A 23,428-nucleotide genomic window follows, 5' to 3' on the forward strand; every position below is an offset into this window, starting at 1 on the left:
CAAGTTTTCAGCGCGAGTCTGGTGCGCGCAACTGCTTTAGCTGTGCTTACGCTTCCATGAAATGGATGTCATGCTTCCCTTCCGCTGTTGTTACGACTGCCGTTTTCAACTTCATTATCAATCGGAAAAGGGGTGAACGCTGCAGCACGCAATGCAAAATGCCTTTTTTTTTGCATTTTGTTGAATGCAAAAAGAAAAAAGAAGTCGTTTATTAGGTTCTTTCTCTACCGATAAGAGGTGTCCTGGTCTGCAAACATCCATGACGTTGACTAATGTTGTGTTCTTGTTCCGATTCATGAAGCCTGTGAGGAATTTCGGAGCTTTCAGTTTAAAGAGCTCTGGTAGAGACTAGCTCCGAAGCTGCATCTAGTAAAAGTTTGCTTGATGCCTTCATGGTGCACGAGCCTCCAACGAAGCGAGCATGTGGTGCACAGTTGCTGCATACAGTTCATTAATTGGTAAGAACGAAAGAAGGGGAATATCTAAGGGCTTGTTTTCTTTCCTAGATATGTTACTGAGAAATAACCGACATTAATGCCAAGAGAAGTATAGGGAATGTTATTAGAAGTAAAGTAAAACCCCAGTAATTCAAACTCTGTTATTTTGAAATCCCGCTTAATTCAAAGGACTTCTGAAGTCCCGTATTTGGCAAGGCAAGTTAGAATAGAAAATTTGGAGCAGCAATTAGTGCCAACCTGGTTAATGTCACAAATAGTACGCTGGTGAGGTGTTCACCACAAGTTGGCAACCTTAGCCACCACAAACATCAGGCACACAAGTTTACACCAAAGGTTCTTTATTTGCAGACCAGACATCTGAACATAACTATATGATAAGTGACTAAACTGTGGCGAAAGTTAGCACCACAGACAGTGATAACACATTGCCTTCAAACACGTTTTTTTTTTTTACACTGCACGCAAGTTTGACGCACACTTCACAAGCCACGGGAGGGGACGTGTTTAATCGAGATCCTTCTAACACTAGATCACTGTGATTACAACTCAAAATCGCAAAACTTTTTTTTTGTCCCCGTTTTGCTGGCCAGCACTCAGTGCTCATTTCAGACACGACTGTCTTGCACTTATAAACAAGAGTTACTAAAGCTTAAAGCTGCCACATAGGCATGTAGATATAATGACAGTAAAGACAAAAATGCTGGTCCCAAAATGGGTCTACTGGATGGCAGAATGTTTGACGCACTTGCGTAGCAAGTCAGCATGCAATTAAGGCATGGCGATACAAGAGGGCAACAATTGCTGGCACGATTTCCGCAATGGCACAGTCTGCCAAAAGTTTAAGTACCACTAAGTACAAGAAAAAAGAATATTCCCATGCTTCAGCTGGCAGCCTTGAATAAATAATATAGATGGAAAGCTCCAACAACATGTACTGTGCAGTTCACCAGAGTACAGTCTCAAATTGCTGGGAAATAGAAAGCTATCTCGGACCTACTGGTCTCTCAAACTTCTGAAGCCTCCTGTACATTCGAGCAAGCTGCCTTTATTGTACACAAAACACTCATGCACAATGCTCAGTGTTATGCTAGACGAGTGCCTACTTGTTTATACTATGTGTCACCAGTTGTTTACTGATCGTATCAGGTTTTTGGGGGGCGACATTAAAGCACTGCTTATATTCAGCCATGTTTTGCAGTTTTATCGACTCTGATTGGCTGCCAGTCATGGTGGCATTATTGGTGGTGCTGACATAAGGGCAAGGAGGTACACTGCGATTGTCTTACCAATCGGCTCAAGATGACGCGACACAATTCGATAGTGTCCTATAACTCGACACATAATGCCCTGATAGTAAGGCTAGCTACCTGAGCAACAAAATGTACTGTAGATTGGCACTTGAGCAGCCTAAGCTTGGCGAGAAATATGCAGTGTGTTATTCGATAAGCCAGAATTTCAGCGGTCAGTTGGAGAGTGTGCCTTACTCCTTCGTGGCGGAGAATCTCTTTCTTTAATGGGCAGTCCAAGAACGCAGCTGCATTTCTGAGTGCTATTTGCAGATCACACCACTCCTCAGTGAACTGCGGTATCCTTGCTTGTCCCATGTCTGAACTGCTGCCCAATGTTCACCAGGGAAACCTATCGTCCCGCCCAATCTGCTAAGTCTTCTCCTGCGGTCTCACTTTATTATCAATCCATGAAACTGACCAGAAAGTCGCACGACTCGTGTAAGCACTACGCGACAGCTTCTGCTGTGAATCAACCCATAACATCCGTTTCTCGTGCAGAAAATTTGAATTTGCAAGATAAGTGGGCAACACCAGTGTTTCCCAGAAACTCAAATAATGAAAAGCCCACTCGCAGCTTTCAGACAGAGCGACAGTGGCATCAGGTGCAAGGATGTTGAACGCACTGTAAAAGGAACAGCGCTTGAAAGATTCCTTTCGGCAGCAGTGTTAGGAAAGAGCATAGTTTGCTGTACTGCAGAGTACGCAAGCTTTCAACCTTCAGTTAAAAAAGTTAACTTCACACACATTAGCATTACGGTTGAAGTTATTATAACAAGTGCTTTTCTTTATATTCTTTAGCTAATCAATTTCAAAATCTAACCCCTTTACCTGATCCTTTCCTGACCTTGGTATGCCTCCCTTCTGCTCCGTATAAAACCAAAAGGCAGCTTTTAGTCTCTTTCGTGCACCAAGTTCTGTTAAATTCACAAAAATGGCATGAAAAAAATCTTTAGATGACCGTAATGTTCAATTCAACTATCTTCAATAGTGCCTGCTCATAACTTGTGGTCAACTCTTGGTTCCCTTGGGCAGATGTCGTAGCAAAGAGACCCTGTTGAAAGAGACCCTGTTGACACATACAACAGACCAGTCATATTGATGGCACATACCTACTACAAGGACATTCTGCTCTTTCAATTAACTCGTTCAATTTATTTAGGTGTGCTGCCTAAGTGGATAGCAGATGCCATTTACAAAAAAAAAAAAAATTCGTGGTTTAGATCTGCTCCGTCAGGTGCCACAATTTTGCATGAACTGTTTGCACAACTGTTTGCATGAAAAGTCTGGTCTCTCATTGAACTCAACCAATTAGTTTTAATTAATTATTTCAAGAGATAATTTATTCTCAACTAAACTTATCCTTCAATATCATGCGTGTACCCTACAACTTCTAACTTGAGCCATAACTTTTTTTTTTTTTAACAAGCTGAGGGTTTCGTAACGTTTGGGCCACCACTCTACTTTCAGTTGACTGGTGCGGAATTGTAGTGTGCTCCTTGAATAAACACAATGCCACTAGGTGCTGGTGTAATTATAAAAAAAAAATAAAGGTTAGGCTACTCCACAATTCTCTTCTTTTCAGCACAAAAATGAGTCACATTAGCTCAGAAGTGGCAGATATAAAGCTCAACAGAATTTGTACGGGCATGACGATCGTACTTTTGGTCATTTTAGCAAGAGCAGCGAGCACTGTGGAATTGGACATAGGGCATCATAGTTAAAGCCACTAACTGAAAACGAGAATGTTTTTAAGATCTTCAGTGTTGAATGGGCCAAGCCAACTGAAGCCCCCCAGATCACGAAAAGCTGCACGTGCTGTTAAGAGCTAAACAAGGGACAGGTTCGCAAACCATTTTGCAAGATGTGTCCTGTTATCCCGTTGAGCCTTGCCTGTGCCTCACATTGGTGAAAGAACCTCCAAAAGTGGCCACTCGAGAGTCTCTAAACCTTGCCAAGCGAAGCAGACTGCGCGAGTCCAACTCATCGCTCTGATGACTGACCAATTTTCAGCCATGTACTGTATGTTGCGTGTGAAGCTGACAAGTTAAACGTGAAGCTAGAATGCGAATATTCAAGTAAAATTAAGTCTGCTTGTGAAGCATGAAAATGAGGCTAATTAGACTAAAAAAAAGTAGGTTTACTCAAATTTGTATAATGTTTCAGAGTCCTTTCGACTTGTGCATAAGGACCCACTCGTGGAAGTAGCAGCAGATTTTACTGATTCACCTTGTAGTCCATTGGATAAGTATAATTTTATTAGTTATAGTACCTTCCTTGATTAAGCCTATATATTACCAAAGTTAAAGCTACTTGATTGACGTCTGTTTAAGCAATTTAATAGGTGCCCAGAACATGGCTGCAGCATGTTTTCCAGCTCTTGCAGTCGCATCGACCCTTTCTATGCAAAAGGACCTCACCTGATATTGGATAACTTTACACTGAGAGAGCCGCTACTGAAGCTAGCAAAGCAGACATGATCCATTTCATAGCACAAAGCCGCTCCCTGTATTCGAGAGGCTGAAGCACGTCCTTCTGCTCACGTTCCAGCCAGTTGGCTGATCTCATGTGATTGGCCCACCATTGGTCATTCATGCAACACAGAATGAGAGCAGTTTTCGAGTGGATGTCTCAATAGATGGGTGCAAGCAGAAGCGATCACAATGGCACAGTGTTCCATACTGTTGGTATGCCTCCCTTCTGCTCCTTGTAAAATCAAAAGGTAGCCTTCAGTCTGTTTTAAGCACCAAGTTCTGTTAAATTATGTGACTAAGACCACAGCAAAAAGAGAATAGCCTTTCACACTTCTGCACACTTGGCTTTTGTAAATGACTCAATAAACCAGTGTTCAGTGATAATAAATTGCAAACAACACGGCCAGGTCAAGAACACAGAACTCTCTAACTACATTTTATACTTCCACAAGCAGCGCATTTGCTTTTCAGAGACTGGAATAGTAAACTTACAAATAAACGGAAATTCGCAACAAAAACAGCACGTCAAAAAATATCACCAGCCTCTTCAATGATGATAAAACATCAGATCTACACAAATAGTTTGCCAATAGCCTATTGTATGTTGTCTACATGCGCTCAAAAAAAGGCAATGATGTAAATAAAGTCACCGGGCTTGTGTGTGACTCCACACGTAGCAGACCAGTTTTCACTGCTGCAGCATTTTCTTGCATTGAGCTTGATGCCTCTAGTCTCCGTTTGATTTTTGTTCGTAGTATTGGAGATTCGCAAATACGGGCTCTTTTTGTCGAGAACTTGAAAAGCCATTGCACAGCGTGATGCAAAAATTTATTATTCGGCTCCGACAAGTAATGCGCCACATTACTCTAGTGGAACAAACGTGCCTGCACTTTCGATGCAGCCTACTTCAATATTAGCAGCATGCACATATGCTTACACCTGTGCAAAGACTCTTAGTTGTCAGTCAAAAGTCAGTGACCCCATGCACAAGCTTGTTAGTTGGAATGCTGTTGCGTTAGCGCAGCCCCCAAAAAATGTTCACTTTGACCCCACGGCCAATGGGCACTTAGTTAATCAACCAATCAATCAATCAAGCAAGCATGCTGAGCAAAGGTGTACAGTTGCTTACTCAACAAGACAGTTTGTGTACCACATAAGAAGAGCGCCGTCTCCAAATTCAGCTGCGAAACCTGCATTACAGTATTGAACACAGAAACAGCCTGTTTTCACCAAAATATTTAAGATATCCTCTCCATCCCCACTTCCTTTTTACTTACCTGTTACTGATGTCGTAATTTCTAGTGTTAATGGAAGCAATCTAGGATGGCGTCATTGGGCATGTGCTATTTGGCTTTTTTTTATCAATGTTGGGAAACAGCATTGCTCATTCGTTTGCCATAGCACCATGATTAGTGATGTGGTGCCGACCACTTAAAAAATACGTAAGTGTGATGAGTTGGGTGGGGCAAAAAAGCGCCGGACTTGGGCTTCCAGAGCATGGCAACATCAACACTGAATCTACGCAGCGTAACCTGCGCTTTTGTGCATCTCAATACTGAACGGGGATTTGGGTGTTCAAGCCCATTGAGCAGACAATAACAAGTAAAGAGTGTGTCAATAAGCTGTCCCTTTGCAATAGCACAATGTGTTTGGGACCAGCTCTTGGGCAATCATCGGATGTCTGTGGGACTGGAAATCGTGAAACATTCACGGCTTCAATACTGTTGACAAGCAAGAAACAAAATGTCATGGACGCCTTGCACAAAACAAGGACCTGCTGCGTTACATTTTGGGCATTGCTAAGAGTGATTAGCCGTGGGCCGTCTTCCGGCATAAAAAAAGGAAGAGGATGCAAATGACACACGAACCGGACAAACACGTTACAAAAACAAGCATGGGAGATAAGGGTGAGGCGGCTTTGTCATTTTCAAATGCGAATGGCACGTAATATCATAACACACAGGTATGAGAGTTTGTGTGTGTGTGTTTGTGTGTGGAATGCCACACTCACAGAGATCAAAAGGAACTCCCTGGCTACAAGCTTCGTCACAGGCGTGCCCCTCTGAGACGAGAGGCCAGATCAGTAACTGACTGAGATAGTTGGTCATTCATACTGAAGATAAACAGCACAAAAAAACATGGCCACGAAAAGCTTATGCACAGGACAAGAGATAACTTCCAACTGAATTTTTTTTCCACGAACGCATCATAAATATCTGTGGGAACAGTTACATCAAAGAAGGATAACAGGAAAAATGCTTTTGCACAAAATCAGCAAAAACCATACTAAAAATCACAGTGGCCTATTGCAAACCCCTGCATGTGACAGGAAAATTTGTTTCTTGAAATGCTGGGGTTTGCACAGCAAACCACCGCAGCTGTTCCAGCTGCTTTCGTGTCGGCAAACTCATTTGTGTCTACAAAATTCAGCTGGAAGTTGGCACTTGTCCAGTAAGTACGTTTCTCACGGTCGTGTTTTTTCGCGCTCTTTATTTTCAGTTGGATCAGACGGCCACAGGCCCGCGCTTCGCGTCGTACTCGTCTATGTACCACTGCTGGTTGAGATAGACAAAGCGCAGCAGCAGCCTGTAGAGGGTACTGCGGGCGGTGACCTCCACGTACATGGCCACAAAAAATGCCAAGAAGAAGAGCACTCCGCAAACGAGTGTCACCATTTCCGAGTGGGTCAGGTCGCTTCGGCGGCCCGTTGTCATCGTTGAAGAGGAGGAGGACGACGGAGGGTCCTGGCGGAAGCAGACAATGGTGACGGTGGCACAGGCCACCATGACGACCACTGACAGCAGGAAGATGCAGTGAAGGACCTTGTCACGTGGTGAGCAAGGCGGGAGGCGCCAGGAACCGCCTGCGCGGAACTTCTTGTGCCACTGGTACTGGTACTGGCAGAGCTCGCAACTTGGCGGTTTGCGGGACTTCTTGCTCAGTATCTCCAGCCAGCGCTGCACGCAACAAACAACGAGCGTCTGACGATAAGGTTGCATGCGTTGCTATGTTAACCAGCCTCATTCGTATCAATCTTTTGAATCCTCAACTTCAGGTCGGCAAAATTTGATGACTATCATTTAAGAGTCACAGGACCCCATCGGAGCCTGCACATTGCAATTTTTTTGTTTTCCCGGCAGTAGACTAAGATCTGGATTAGTTGATACATATTCTTCAATATCTGAACCAGTCAAAAGACGAGCCATTGACGAGTAATGTCGCAAAAAAAAAAAATGCTTCTAATACATCCGAGTGATACCCACGCCGCACGAGAGGGGGCGCCACCACCTCGGCAAGCGCGTGATTGCCACGATGTAGGGTGGCAAATGCGATGCATTTCTTCGGGTTTCACAGCTGTAGAGCTGCACTAAGCGCGAGATTTACAACTGCATAAAAAAGAACACACGCGCAGGAATAAACGCTGAATTTCTTTTTTTTCCTCCAGTAAAACGTGCTAGCAGCGACCGCGATTGCCTCTCTCCGTGCTTTCGGGGGTCGGTTTCATCTACGCAGTGCGTACGCGCGAAAGCACTCATGCAAGGCAGGCAATTCAAATTCATTCGCGTATCTCTTTGCCCGTTGGGTTCGTACCGCGCTAAATGCCGCACATCCGGACCGGATTCGAGGGTGCGGAATAGACACCATTCGGGGGTGACGAAGAGTCGCTAGGCAGCGCGGGAGCAATAACCTCCCTCAGCACCAACGCCCGAACGAGACGTACGGCGGCGCGTCATTTTATTTCGTTCACGCTTATCACAGGGCCACACCAATTAAAGGCACCAACGAATCGCACAAACGGCACCGGTTAACGCAGTAATTCCGAAGCCGGAGGGTCACGAGAGAATGAACCCGCACTCTGCTTTTAAAACGTGCACACATCGCGAATTCAGCTGCTGCGTTTAGAACAAAAGAAAACAACTCTGCATATCGCTGGCTTCGCTCGCGGTACACATAAACGCGGAACTGCTAATTTTCTAAGAAGCCGTCCTTTAATATTGCTCTTTCCGTAAAACGTCGCGATGCGTGCATACGTGCTACATGAAATGTAAACGACATGTGCGGCACCGCGATCACTCTCTTTCGAGGCGACCACATAAACGTTTTTAAAGCATTCTGCAGCAAGCTTTAGGTATTGCGGGGGAGGAGTGCTAAATACGGTGGAGGAGACCGATAGGCGTGTATAACCCTCATTCTGGTAACCGCGATGTTTGACGCGCGCACACGCAAACCAAGGCCCGCGCGCGGTCAGCTGGCGATCAGCTGTGGGCTCCGCTCACCGTGAGGCAGCCGCAGTGGATGTATTGCACGGTGCCGGAACACCGGCAGGGCGATATGAGCGGGTCATCGTCTCGAGCCGGCATGTGACAGATCTTGCAGAAGGGCCCGCAATCCTCGACAGGCAAGAGAACCTCGTCGACTGCAGCGGAGGATTCGACGAGCTCGCACGATGCGTCCGCGGTCACCGCCTTCGCCCAGACGTGGTGCACCTCGGGCTCGCCCGCTTGGTCCATGGCCCGCGGGGCAAACCATAGCGAGTCGCGGCGTCCTCCTCGCGTTCGTCGGGAGCCGCGGAACTGCCCCCAACTCGGTAACGCAGCGCAGCCGAGCAGTACGCGCGCGCCCAGTGGAGAACGCCGTCTGATCCGTCCCTTTGTTTACCTCGACCGCTCGTAGTGCACCGCCACGCGACGGCGGCACAGAACACGGGCACATATGATGCGACGGCGCGCTAGACAACAATCCGCGCTCACACCGCACGGCGAGCCAGCCAATGGGAGGCGGGAGCGCATGCGGCCGCAAGGGGATCGAGCGAATGGAAGAGCGAAGTCAGGAAGGCTGCTAGCCACAGACAGCTGAGAGCGTGAAACGCGCTTTAGCGTAAAGACTATAAATCATCATAAAAACTTCTTTCTGGTGGTAGTCTCCACTTTCAGGAGCATGGACATGGCGCGCAGGTGTCTGGCGCTTGTTGTCCGCGCTCAGTCGCCTCCCTCATCACGATGTGTGCTGGTGCGAACGGGTTTCGATTTCCCGCGGAGTACGAGTCCCACGCCGCGCTCTAAATCGTCGTCGGGGTCTCTTCTCCCGGGCAAGCTGCCCCGTCGGTCGCTGTCGTGCCCGACTGCGCCGTCTAGGAGAGGGAGAATCACGCCGCCCGCCGGCACCACCCAAACAGGACCGCCGCGATCGGCAGCTGCAATGGGGCACCTCCTCGCCCGTAGCGGCCCATCGGATGCACCTGGACCTCTCACCGCCACCGAGGGGACTGTTACCAGCGCGGCTTTTTATTCGAGCTGTGCCATGTGTGCTTCCCGAAAGCGACGTCGCCGACGCGACCGGCGTTGAACGCGTCCGCTGCATAGCGTCATCGTGCGCGTCTTGACTACTGTGCGAGCCGGAGTACGAAGCGCGCTCTTCAAAGCGAAGTTCGTCCAGGCGACGGTCGTGGTGAAGCAGCTGCGTCTCCTCGTCCGCTGTGGATGCGACATGGCAGCTCAAGCGGTTGCTGGTACCCTCTTCGACTAGACCGGCGCTAGCCTTTGGACATGCATCGCGAGGCGTCATCGGCCGATCATGATCGACCCCAAGGTGTTCGTCGCACTGCTCGTGCTCTCCACGGCGTTCATCGTCGCTGCCATCGTTGGCGCAGTTTGTTTTCTGTGAGTTGAGAGACATTTGTTCAACACTTTATTCGAGCGGCCCACGCACGCGAGCGCGCAATTGCCTAATTCATATGCGCTGCATCCTTTTATTTATTTCTTGTTTTTCGCGGCGGTGGAAGAAAGAACAAGAAAAGTTCCGTGCAGAGATGCGATCCGCGCGCTTCCTCGAAACCCGTTCCCGGTTTCATCCTCTGGACGCCGGCCAAAGTTGCGGCGCGGTTGGCGTGTCATTTGTCGTCGAGTCTTGCATGGGGGGCACGTGCTTTCACAGCGATGAGACGATACGGAAAACTTCGGAGAAATGTGGTGCAACGCGTTTGCCTAGAGCAAGCGACGCGATCGATCGTACCTTCACTAGAAATTCGAGTTCTGAAAGCAAAAGAGTGTTAATGTTTCGCAAAAAGAACGTACGCGAAACGTCGACGATTTGGACGTCTCCCTTCTAACCTGTTAATCTGCTTTTTGCGGTTGTACTAAAACCACGAGGTCACGTTATAATAAGGGGTCCCACGTTACTTACTACTCAGCAGTCAGAAAACACTGATTGTCAACTAGTCGAGGCCTTCTAGAACGCATGCCTAACACCATACAGCAGCACGCGCTCTGTAATTAACTGTTTCTCAAAAGTAGGATAAAAGCCGTTCCCTCTTCTCTTCGCATATGATGACATAAACCCAAATGAGCGCGTCATTAACACAAAGTCCACGGCGATTGGCTGATTTGAGCGTCGTGAACTGCATAGTCGCTGCAGCCGCCACGTGCCTACGACTACATTGAAAGAAAACTGCGCGTTCGAAGGGGAAAAAACAAACGAAAAAGTGCTTGAGGTCATAAACCTTCTTAGGGACGCATCGATTTTCCCCTGGTAATCACCTTCCCTGCATAGCTTTCAAAGCGCTCGCTATCGCGAAATGTCTTAAAGCGTGCAACAAACCCTTGCAGCTCCACTCGTACCCGACACAGATTCTAAAAAATTTTTGTGGCAGTTGCATGATATATGAAGCAATAAGCTGCTTAAAAAAATTCATTTCATGATTACTTGGAAAGGTGTTGCAGAACTCCTTCAAGTGATCCCAGTCCATACCTGCACCAGTGCACATGGATTGCAAAAGAAATTCGATATGGCTGCAATATTGAAAAACCACAGCGTGTTTGCAACTGTGATTTTCAGGATTGTAGCCTCAACAAATTTTTGTCGCAACTTTATTGCATACAGGCTCGTCGTTTGTCTCGACATGATGCAGCTACAATATGTAACTGGGCTTTAAACATTTCATGGCGCATACAGCTTGCTGATGTAAAGGTAAAAAAAATATAGCCACACCATTGAATACCTGTGTTGTTTCTTTCAGGTGTCGTGTCCTCAAGAAGGATTCCCGCAGACGGCTCAAGGACGACTATGTCATCGTACTTGATGTGAGCGATAACATTAATTCTCTGTTCATATATGTAATGTCCACTATACTGCGCATTCGGAAACACACAACAGTGCACGTCACACACACGCACTCATTAAAAAAAGTAATCAGCTGATGTGCCTCCAAACAATGCTGTGCAATAGCACACTTATAATTAGTAGGCAACAGTATAAAGGCTTTTGCTACTTGCATTAGCAACCAAAATAGTACCAACCAAGATACACGGGAAAGCTGCAGGAACCAATCCCATGTAAAATTGACCCACACCTTAATCTTTCAGCAAATAGCTAGATACCAAATGGCAGTCTGAAAGGCACTTTGTTAAATTGGGCAATCAAGTCTCGTAAGACAGATGCTGAAGGCAAATGCGAGTCTGGTCATGATGGTAAGTTGAAACCATATTACGGCTTAAGTAACTCCGAAAGTGAAGGCATGCGCAATTGTGCAAGCGGCGCAAATGAAAATGTATTGTACGGTGCACAGTCGTAGAATACCGTAAAAACCCGCATATAGCTCGGACCCGCATATAGTCCGGGGTGTAATTCGGGGATAGCAAACGTGAGAAAAAAAGTTTTCACCCGAATATAGTCCGAGGAAAATGGAAAAAATGCATTTATTGACATTTCATTCATCCTCGTCGTCGGACGCACTCTCTTCCGAAGCTCCCTTGTCGGAAATGTTCTCCCACAGCACATCATCCTCAGTGCCATCAAGCGCGTTGGAGATGGAGCACTTTTTGAAGGCGCGGCAAACGAGCGCCTCTGGAATGCAGGCCCAAGCCTCGACTATCCACGAGCAGAGCATCGCTGGCGAGGCCCGTTTCAGCCGTCCGGCAGGGGTCACTTCTGGTTCTCCGGACCTCATCCACTCCACGTACAGGCGCTTGACATGGTCCTTAAATGGCTTATTAAGGCACACATCAAGCGGCTGCAGCTGTGATGTCATCCCTCCCGGGATGACGACGAGCTCGGTGCGGGAGTCGCGCAGCAGTCGCTTTACGGAGTCGGCCAGGTGACACCGAAACGCGTCGAGCACAAGCATCGAAGGGAGCCCCAGCAGTGCTCCGGGCCGTCGACACCACACGGACTTTATCCAGTCAAGGACTAACGATTCGTCCATCCACCCCTTGTCCTGGCAGCGGACGACGACATTTTTCGGGAACTTCTCCCCCTTCGGCAGCGTCTTTCGTTTGAACACCACGTAGGGTGGCAGCTTGCGACCGTCAGCCGTGCAGGATAACATTACAGTCACCCGCGTTTTTTCGTTTCCAGTCGACCGCACGATAACTTGCCTGGAGCCTTTTTGATGCACCGTCAGCGCCGAGGGCATATCCAGGTAGACCGGCGTCTGATCCGCGTTGCCGATCTGGCCCAGCTGAAAGGGGACTGCCTTTCGCAACACAATTATGTACCTTTGAAAAGCCACGAGGTGCTCTTCGTAGCTCTCTGGTAGCTTCTGGGAGATCGACGTACGCCGACGTAGGGAGAACCCAGCGCGGCGCATGAAGCGAGACACCCAATGCTTGCTCGCTTTGAAATCCTCCGGCTGAATGCCTTTGTCTCGAGCGATCTCCCTTGCCTTCGCTTGTAGCAGCTCGATGTTGACAGCGAGATGTGCAGCTCGCTGCTCCCGCACAAAGTCTGTGAGTTCTCGTTCCACGTCAGGAAATGCTCCATTTTTTGGTCCGCGGAAACTTTTTCGCTGGCCGCTGCATGCAAAGAGGGCTTCCTTCTGCTTCCGCCAACCGCGAATGCTCCGCTCGTTGACTCCGAACTGCCGCTCCGCGGCACAGTTGCCGATGGTTTCGGCAGCAGCGATAACTTTTCTTTTAAAAGCAGCAGAGTACTGCCTGCGCGGTCCTGACATGGCGTAAAATCACAGGAGCAAAATCGAGGCCGTCATTATGGGCACCAAGTTGAAGCAAAGGCCACTGACCAACTGACCAGTTAAGACTAACGCCGCTAACACTACCTAGCGCAGAAGCGCGCAGACAGCTGATGATGATGATAGCACCGCGCTATGCCGAAACCGAAACTGAATTTGGGCCGAAAATTCTTGGGACCCGCATATAGTACGGGGCCGAAATTTCGCACCCTAAAATCTAGAAAAAAACCCCGGGCTATACGCGGGTTTTTACGGTAACGCTTAACAGCGATGTTGCCACCAGCATTGCCACAAATGGTACAGCCACACCATTATCACGACTACTCAAATTGCTACCTCTTCTGGTGTTCTATAAACCATTATTTACGCTTATGTACAAGCTGAAATTCTCCATTAGTATGATGCTGAAAGCATCTTGCGATTGGTTATGCACTGATAATTGACTCTATCTTTGTAAAAGATATTCGGTACGTGGCCCAGAATTAAGCGTTACACCTCATAGAAAAACATTTATGAAGCTGTAATAAGGCTGGAAGATATGAACAAAAATCACATGCAAGTTCTCAGAGGCCAAAAATGCAAGTTCTGACTAGCCACGTGGAATGCATCTATTGCCAAGAGTGTACAATTTAATTGAGATGACAAGATGCCAACTAGCAGAGCTGGTGTTCACATTTCCGTAGTGCTCAGTAACAGGATTCACCAGTCTTTTGTGTCAATATACTCTTTATGACATTAAAAAACTACATGATGACCGTGAAATGAGTGTAAATGAAGTGCGCTGAAAGTGTCACACAGGCAGAGACAATGCCGTCACCTCGTGTCTCTCGTATTACACCAGATGGTCGAAGAGGCACAGTGCATATTTGACTCAATGTGTTATGTGTAAGCCCCAGTTCTTTTTTTTTTCATCACCAACATTAGGATACTATCCTCACACTAATATCTTTCTCATTAAAAAAAAAGCAAAAAAGGAGTACAGCACCAGAGTTGATGATGGAACCACCGCTTTCACAACAGTATTCCATTGTTGCTGTTCATCGATGTGCTCCACAAAACTGGGTTACGCTTTTTTCTCCATGTCAGGGCACGGAACCACCACCTCCGTATACCTGGAGGAGCGTGCGTTCGGATGGATGTCGTCAATAAATAGTCTTCTTCTATTCTCCGCCGAGAGCTTAAAAACATGCAAGTCACTGAGATCATCGGGAGCTGCTTGCACATTCAGGAGGCACCACTGCTTCAACAGCGGAACCGCACCCACTTCACTGCCAGCCCACTCTGTCTCAACACGGCACACCTTGCAAGTTGATGGACGTGGCCCCTCTTCAACAGCAGCACTCTTTTCAATAGTTCCCACACAACCACATTTCATGCATGTATCTGCCTGTACATTCGTGAACAGTAAAACTGTCTGTGAAGCGAACGAACAGACCATCTTCATTCCTTCAACGTGAGTAGGACTGCCTATTCAATGCAGTGCACTAGCATCGGGTTCGCCCGTCTGGGGCAAACCCAATGCCCTTAAACTAGGCAAAGTTAATAGGTCAGCACCTTGGAAATCTCCCAAAAAAGGTTTTTCCCAAGGGTATCGGAAGCAAAAACTGTGTAGTACCAGCTTAGGGAATGCTCGCAAAACTGTGCACAAAGTATTTTCAACGGTTGCAAGTTCAATACTGTTCAACATCGGAGTAAAAATACGGTGGATCTTAGACTTTTCAGAACATATCAAATGTACAATTACTAAAGAACATTGGTCATAATTAGAGTACTTTCACATCACAACAGTCTTCACCGTAATATGGTTCAAGAGCTTTGAGCTGTGCTCTCGTGACCGCTCAGCTGTATAAAAAACGGAAAAAAAAATGTCACTGGAAATTCGACACCAGGCATGCATGGTTTTACATCTCTTTGAAGATGTGGCTTTTTTCAGAAGTACTAATTCCACTCACATCCTTCTTGCGGTTTTCGCAGGCCCGACAGCTCAAGGCCAAGTCCATTTTGACATTTACGAGTTACCATTTTGCATTACAACTTGAGTTCAACATTTAAATTTGCAAAGTGAACAGCGAAGTTTTTCACGTTTCATGCAACGCTTACATTTACCAAGTCAGTTGAATCTGAATAACTTGGCAATTGCCAACAGGGAAGATCCCTCAACGATTCCCCTATAAAAAGAGTGGTACAGATATATTGTCTTCTTAAGCTATGCGACACACTACAATGTGTTTGGGGAGGGGGGAGGGTGCTGGCTGGCCTGAGAAATGGCAACATTGGGTTGAAACTGCGTATGCATGCACTTTCTGAATGCAAATCGTGCAACAGCATTCACTTATGCTGACATTGCCCAACACGGGAAAGGCACCACTCACAGTGTACCGCTTAAGGCATAAAAATCTTGTTGCTTTTTTTCTCAGTTGGCATACGCCCGACCGCTGGGCACGCAATCGCTGGCCACTGCATATTTCACGAACTGGGTGCACACTGCCCCGATTCAGCGAGGACGTAGTCGAGTCTTGTAGCATATAGTGTAGCGGGTGATATGTCATGACAGACAGTGGTGAATGAATGCGATTTGGCCGGCAGGCATTAACCGGAGAGCAGGTGTACCACAACGGTGTCCCAGAAGTTACTCCGCACCGATGCGGCACCAGTGGTAGCGGATCGAAGGGCAGCCAGTGTGAGGAAAGAATCAAGAATGTCCACACTGCTTTCCGAGCATCTCTCGGTTGCGGCTACCACTGAAGAGGACCAGCAGACTCGGCGGTGCTCTCCGAGAATGTGCACGATCCGTCTGACTAGGGTTCGATCCGGACAGAGTTGAGGCATCAGCCCTCTTCACTGTTGTGTGTCGAGTCACCGGAGGTGGCAACGGTGGACTGTGGCTGGCCGCGTTCAAGCATTTCAAGGCGTTCGGGATTGGCCATGCTTCTTCGAATGGCCACCGGGTCCTTGCGGCTCCACTTCAAAAGCTCGTCGTGCATCTTGGCCGCCCTGGCTGGATTCAGTGTCCATAGGCAGCCCTTGCGCTGCTGTGCGCCAGGCTTTTCAATCTTCTCGAAGCACTTGTTGAGGGACAGGTTATGGCGTACAGAATTCTTCCACCCGCTTGGTGCCGTCCGGAAGTACGGGAAGTTCTCCCTGCGTCATACACCCACCACCGAAAAAATCGTATTAAAAGAGTCATTACTGCAGCAATCCTAGAATTGCCACAGGTCCAGTTTTAGACCGGCTCAGCCGGTTTTTTAGACCGCAGGCCAGTTGTCAGTCTGTACCTACTGTTATTAGTCCTATTTTTTTTTCAGAGCAGTAAACCTAATTAATCACGGGTATTTTTATGCCAGCAATTAGACTAGTAGGTTAACTCAGTGTGCTGTTTGTTTGTACATGAGGCTTATTTCACTAAAGGAATGCAATGCTACATTAAATGACACTGCATGCCAAATACCTAATAATTTAATCTCATGATAACTCATCCCCCCTCCCTCCTCTCCATCAAAGGACCGGTGTTTTGTTCGAGAAAGGCATCAACCTTAAGCAATGCTGTCCAGTACACTCACTACCTCTGCACAAAGGATGGCTTGGTAAAGGAAAGGCACAACAACACGCCAGGACCGTACAACAGAAGTAGGGTTGCAATTAAGGCAGCAGCAAAAGGGCAACAAAAGCTATCTTTTCTTGCCTATCTTTTAGGCGTTACAACGTCTACTGGTTCCTGCATTCCTTCTAATCGATAATATTCCAGTATATTGTCATTGCTGGGTGCCATAGACTTAGCATACAAGTTTCAGGAATTTTTATCAAGCCAACATTGTGAAAATACGAAAAATACATTGCGGAAGTTCTTACATCACACACGGAGATTACAGTGCAACATTTAAAATGAAACATCAGCCTTGATTTGCTTTGTTAATAATGAACTTATGACATTAGAGTTCTCAGAGTGCAGTTTATTAATCTAAAAAAAAACGATTATTTCTCTTGAGTGTCCTTTTAAAAATTGCAGTTAATATATCCTGGAACACACCAGACATGAAGTAAAGTCTCGCAACAGCACTCACGTCATGAAGCTGTAGATCTCATTGACGGGAAGGCTGCCTGTGCTGCTATTTCGTAATGCCATGGCGATGAGACAGGAGTACGAGTACGCCGGCTTTGGGTAGGAACCAGAGGCCAGGGTGTCGTCGGCTGTTGCTACGTCTTGTAGCGTTGTCACCACTCCCGCCTCGTCGTCGGGTGAGGACGGGGACGACATGGGTTGCACGCTCAGCTGGTCTAAGGACGTCGCTGATGATGTAGTTTGCACAGTGGGCGCTGCAACCAAAGCCAGACCATTTGTTAAGTTCACACACACCAGTAGACCGGCCATCTTCAAGCGCTGTAAAATGAGACTTGAGTTGCGAATTCTTTAAAAAGTTTGTTTTACGTGTTGCACTATAATAATCTCCATGATCTGAATGTTCATTGTTTATTATGAACAATTCTGCAACGATGCATTAAAGCGACAAATTCATCAGTCGTCAGAACCCCAGTGGCCTTTTTCTGATAGTTATATGTGCAGGTGGCGCAGCTCCAGATTGCTCCCTACAACCAAGCTCTAAGGACTTGTCTGAGACTTTTATCTGGTTTCCTTAGACGTCATTGCTGCCTAAATTGGTATCTGAATGAACTGGGACTACTACAAAATTATAAAATGTATAATGAGTAGGGAATGTTACAATTAACCATAAAAGTTGACACACATGAGGCTTCACATGAGTCAATGACAAGAATCTTGACAAAAAGACACCTTTAACTAAAGAGAACTTTGTACTCGAGGAGTAAATTCTGACATCAGGTATTACTCTAAAAGTAAACAGTTCTTTTTGATTAGATGTTTAAGGTACGTATGTACTTTTTTCAAACTATGAACAAAAGAAGGTCACTTTTTTGATGTAACAGACTGTCGATCCAACACAAAGTCGCCAAGCACACGGAAATGCTCAGCACGATTGCTACATCTAACATCAACACACCTGTTGCTGCAGCCGTGGTGACAGCCGCGAGCGTGACATTCAGTTGCAGCGTGCTGGAGCCGTTGGAGGACCGGTGGTGAGAAGGCAGTCCGGTTTGCGGATCAACGAGGAGACCCTCGAGACCGTCCAGCTCCGAGATGAGCGAGATGCCGGTGGACCAGACGGAGGGCGGCTCGAAGGCGTCCAGCGAGTCGTCCATGCCACAGCGCAGGTCGCCCCCCGATGGCGACAGTTCAGCACGCATGTCTGACTCGATCATTTCCTGTAGCTTGAACGCCTCTTCGTAAAGCTCCATGGCAGAAGCTGGATTAACCGGAGATTAACCTCTATTGAGCCAGCATCAATCTGCGATAAAAGCTCCACAGCTACAAAACTTTACATTTATTTGGCTTGACAATAGACGATTGCCACAATAAAGGCGAATTTAAGGGCCATCCCCACAGGCACAACAATTTATGTTTGTCACATTGAGGTATTAACAAGAAAACCAATATTACAGTAACATTTGGTAGTAGCTACGAAGCTGACTCAAACAGCCTGGTCTTAGATCGGGCAGTTACGGAACTGTATTTGCTGCTAAAACACAACTGAGAACAAAGCTATTAAAATACTAACTTTGTTGAAATTGCTACACTGGCATATACTGCACACTCATTGTGCATTAAGTCAAACTTGAACGTGTGCAGTCACCTCTTAAATGACCTCTTAATTTAAAAGTGAGGAGGAGAGAAAGATAGCAAGTTTTAATTTAATGCACACCTGGGCCTTCATGCTCAATGCACAATGAACTTGGTTGTTCAAACCAATTATTATATAACACGAGTTTCTGCATATCTTTCTCAACAGCTATGGAACAATAATTCACTGCATGAATTACCTGTCCATATACAGGGTGTCCAAATTATCACGCAGAACGATTTTAAAAAAATAAGAAAAGCGCTATGCAAACCAAGCCTAGTGCATATTGTTCCTGGTAGTGTAGTAACCACTACTAATTTTTTGGTAATGACAAATAATTAATTAATCATATTTATATTTGCAACTCGAAAATACTCACCCATTTATCTAAAATGTCAACTGTGTGCACTAATTTTAACATTGTATTAATTGTGTACTCAATTTTTCATGCAGATAAAGAAAGGCCGAGAAATATGAAAAATAATACGTCACTAGACTGCTGAGTGCATCTGTAAGCAGCGCCCTCAAACAAGCTCACTTTGAGGTGGCTGATATCAAGGAAAGAAATGCAGCAAGAAAAAATACGGATCGCGTTATCTGCCACTTCGCACCACAGACAGTCCGGCTGTGATCAGAAAAATGTTGCAGCCGCTTCAGCAACAAAAACAGTCCGCCATCAGATATGGAAAATGATAGTGACGCACAATCAAGTGAAAGGCATCCCTGCAAGATTCCGGCCCATGTTGACCCTTGCAATGGGCGGAATGCTGTCTCGGGAAACAGAAAAGCGGTTGCTTGTAGTAAGCTTATTTGAGGGCGCTGCTTTCTTTTGCGGGTGGTAGCATAGTCACGTGTTATTTTTCATATTTCGCTGGCTTTCTTAAAAAGGAAAAAATGAGCGTGCAATTGGTACGTTGTTATAAGCAACACAGACAGATATCGTTTGGACATGCACACATCAGCCTTGTTGACATTTAGATAAATAGGTGAGTGTTGGCTGTTACTAGACCATGCTGGGAACAATATGCACTAGGTGTGGTTTGCGTAATGCCATTCCTATTTTTTGAAATCATGCTGCATTAAAATTGGACACAGTTACTTCTAAATGGAATATAGAGTGCATGATATTCTGTTAATGCTTGTCGGTGGGCTAGTTGGTTTGCTATAATTGTAACAAAGAAACTGCACAAGAAAATGCATAGAAAAGGGGTGCACAAGTGGGCACAGTGCTTGTATGCTTGCCCCTTGCATTCTACTCTTCCTGTGCTCTTTTTTTTGTAACAATGCATGATATTCAATCTTTTCCCTTGATTGCAAACGATCCAGCTGCATCATTCTTGTACGATGCACAAGTTCCTGGCTTACAGTATATCATGTCTCCTGTGAAGGTGACTTCCTGTTCTGTGCAACGAAAGATTTAGTGAAGACATAGGCTTGTGCATTTCATGTCAACTTGTAGGCTTAAAGACATACCCTAATACTGTCACTTCGAATTGTGCATGTATTCAGTGGATTCTATGATACTAAATTCCTCATTACTAGGGCTAACTCGTGTCTTCGGAAACTTAGTCCCCATAAAGAACATATTCTAGAAATAGAAAGCTTAAATAATATATTTAGACATTTGACATACACCTATCAAAGTCTTCTTGCAATGTGCATTTGCCGTGTGCTTACACTCTGGCTTAGACAGAAATGCCATACAAAATTAATAATGCATCCTGAATAAAGCTTCTTCACCACAACACAGCAGATCAGTCATAGCGGCATTGCTTTAGCATAGTCACACACAACTGCTCACAGTACACATTTATCAATTTATTAACACATAGCCTGGAACGCCAGCGGCCGAAAGCGGCGCCCCCACGGGTTTGACGCGAGTAGGTTGCTGCTCCGGGACGTCCGAGCACGCTAGTGTCTCGCTTTAATCCCCTTACCCCTTTCTGCCGGATCGTCAATAAAGTTGTCTCACTCACTTAACACATAGCAGAAACAGCAATGGTGCTTGATGAACAGCTGCTTTGCATTAGACTAAATTCTCACTAAGGAATAAATGTGCTATTTATTAGTGATAATTTACATTTAAACAGTAACACCCCCCCCCCCCACACTCAATATGGCGGGTAATGTAAACTACAAAGACATATATCATCCAGTTCTTCTCAATACCCATTCTTTCTTCTTGTTGGTCCATTGCAATGCTCTGTTATAGCTGCAATTATGTTAGCTTTCAAGCAAGCAATTTCAGTGACTGAAACATAGGTTAAGCTCAGCCTCATCCTGTGTGCTTTCGTGATTTGCAATACCTACTGCGATGAATTGACACCGACTTGCACAATTGTCAATGAATTTATATTGACCAGGAAAGCGTTATTGGGACATCGCAGCAACATTTCTTTGACAACCACAGTAAATGTGATTTCACCTACCGTGGGAACTTGTGTGAACCAAGCGCCTATCCTTTCACAGGCAAGCATAAGGAATATATATATATTTTTTGTGGACAAAAAAAAAAATGTTGAAAACTTTGAAGCAGAATTGTACACGTCTCAAATTTGCAAACTCAGAAAGTTGTTCGCAAATTTTGAGGGTATGTTAAACGTAACTACTTTGATTATGATTTAGGCTGTTCTGCTCGTGCAATAAAAAAAAAAATAGTTGCCAATTTCTTTGAATGACAAAGTAATCCCAGCAGTTACTATACTTTCGCGGTAGAAAAAAATATATATATCATGTCTTGTTTATATTATACGCATCTGTGCAGTGCGACGAATATTTTAAGTTTGTGTCGCAAAAATGAAACGTCTGTATAACAGAGTTGAAGGAAGAGCTCGAGCAGAGACCAAGAGCAGCGTTATCTTTGGCTGAAGGCGAGATAATGCTGGTCTCTTTTCCCGTTCTGCTTCCCACACCGAGTAGCCGGACATTCGACCCCATCCGCTGTTACGAAGTGATAAGAGGTCCTTGAACACATCCGACATTCCAAACATCGCAGCCGCCCGGTACAACTTTACGATATGTTTGGAGATTCCGGTAGTTTTATGTCACATTTGACGACCACTTCTGCTAGGAGCCCGTTCGGCGACTTCGCGCGCGATGCACTCGCGGGTCGAATTCAAATTGTGCGCCATCGAAGCGCGTCGGCGTAAACAGGCTAGAAAATGACATTTCGCGCAGCTTAACGACACGACAACCTTACCGCGCGTACTAAGCCAAGAGCTGGCTTTCGTACGAGTCCGTAGGAGCCGTTTAGAAACCGAGCGCGCGGTTGCCTGTTCCCGCCAGCAGTTTTCGCGCGTCGACTTGTATCGGAGCCACCCTCAATGCAGATTTAAGTGTTTAGGGATGCTGCTACGCGTCGACGTGCGCGATAACGAAGTAAAGAGTGCACGTCAAACGCGAAAGCGCGTCGGCCGCCGTTTATTTCAAACCCGGCGCCTTGTCTTGGCAACAGAACAGCGCGCGGAAGAAGGGGCTTCTCCAAATATCCAACCGCGCGCGGTTCCGATTACCTCGGCGCATCGCGGCTTACTTTTCGAACACGAAATTTCCTCGGCCAATTAATATTTTCGCTGTTTGAGACGCCGTCACTATGTCCAGCCCTGCCACCTGCAGCGTCTACGAATCGTCGCGAGCGGACGTTTCACGTAGCTATGACGCCCCGGAAGAGGGCTTTGTTTCGGTGGAAGCGCGCGAGATCGGTGGCGCTCGCGCTGAACCACTCACCTTGCTTGTCGCAGTGCTTTTGACGCAAACGGTGTTCCCTGAAGGTCAAAAAACGATCACATTAGTTCCGGGGTTCGATTTTCCGCAGGACAACGCAATGCAAAGGCAAAACCAGCGGCCGCGCGCAAGTCCGCTCCAAATTTTCGTTGCAAGAACCCAGGACAAAGAGGAACCAAATTTGAAAACGACGACCGCTGATTGGTCCGCTTCAGTCACGTGGTATGCCGAGATCTAGCGCTCATTGGCCCGAGTGCCCACAGCGCCAGAAGGTGTGGCGAAAAGCACATGGAGTTGTATTTGTGGTGCGAGGGGGAACGGTGGGGCAAGTTAGCACGTCGAAACAAAAGGCATAAAAAGCAGTGCGTACAACGCAGAACGGTCAGCTGAGCGCCCCGTTTGTTGGTTTGTTTGATCGGGCTACGTTCAGCTGCAGCGCTTTCCTCTCACCCGCGCCGTGCGTTTGGCTCCTTCTCGTTGAAGAAGCGGCAGCTGTTGAAATGTAAACGCACATACGCGCGGTCAACGTTTATTACGTCATTGCGGACACGTCTCGTGTTACGCCTACGTAAACAATATTCGTCAATCCGTGCGCCGTATACAAACCATCGCAACATAAAGAATTCGACAGTGGTGTTCAAAAGTTTGCAGGCCAAGCTGCCCTTGAAATACACGGGACTGTGGACACTTTCAACCACCCATGAACATTAATTTGGTTTAATGATGCGATATTATCTGCATGAAACGGCAATCCGGTTGCGAGATGCACCAGGTGTCTTGGTGGATCTCACAAACGGATTTATGCTACTACAGCGGGTCTTAGTATCGG

At 46.5% G+C, this 23,428-nt stretch overlaps 2 protein-coding genes across 3 annotated transcripts; both read right to left on the reverse strand.

Annotated features, from left to right (window-relative positions):
* Positions 1-779: 779 nt before the first annotated feature.
* Positions 780-8,918, reverse strand: LOC119181463 (E3 ubiquitin-protein ligase MARCHF9). The gene is made up of 2 exons (XM_037432719.2): positions 8,496-8,918; positions 780-7,175 (listed from the first exon to the last, which is right to left on the reverse strand). The coding sequence occupies exons 1-2, from the start codon at positions 8,727-8,729 to the stop codon at positions 6,723-6,725; spliced, it is 687 nt and encodes a 228-aa protein (XP_037288616.2). The 5' UTR covers positions 8,730-8,918; the 3' UTR covers positions 780-6,722.
* Positions 8,919-15,565: 6,647 nt separating this feature from the next.
* Positions 15,566-23,165, reverse strand: LOC142786482 (uncharacterized). 2 transcript variants are annotated; one of them, XM_075884191.1, is made up of 4 exons: positions 22,603-23,165; positions 18,199-18,501; positions 17,245-17,497; positions 15,566-16,324 (listed from the first exon to the last, which is right to left on the reverse strand). In XM_075884191.1, the coding sequence occupies exons 2-4, from the start codon at positions 18,491-18,493 to the stop codon at positions 16,012-16,014; spliced, it is 861 nt and encodes a 286-aa protein (XP_075740306.1). In that variant the 5' UTR covers positions 18,494-18,501; positions 22,603-23,165; the 3' UTR covers positions 15,566-16,011. The 2 variants fall into 2 exon arrangements, with proteins under 2 accessions (XP_075740306.1, XP_075740307.1); XM_075884192.1 differs by lacking the exon at positions 22,603-23,165 and having other exon boundaries at positions 18,199-20,575.
* Positions 23,166-23,428: the final 263 nt, after the last annotated feature.

Source organism: Rhipicephalus microplus, unplaced genomic scaffold, assembly GCF_043290135.1.
Source record: "Rhipicephalus microplus isolate Deutch F79 unplaced genomic scaffold, USDA_Rmic scaffold_24, whole genome shotgun sequence".
Lineage (NCBI taxonomy): Eukaryota > Metazoa > Arthropoda > Arachnida > Ixodida > Ixodidae > Rhipicephalus > Rhipicephalus microplus.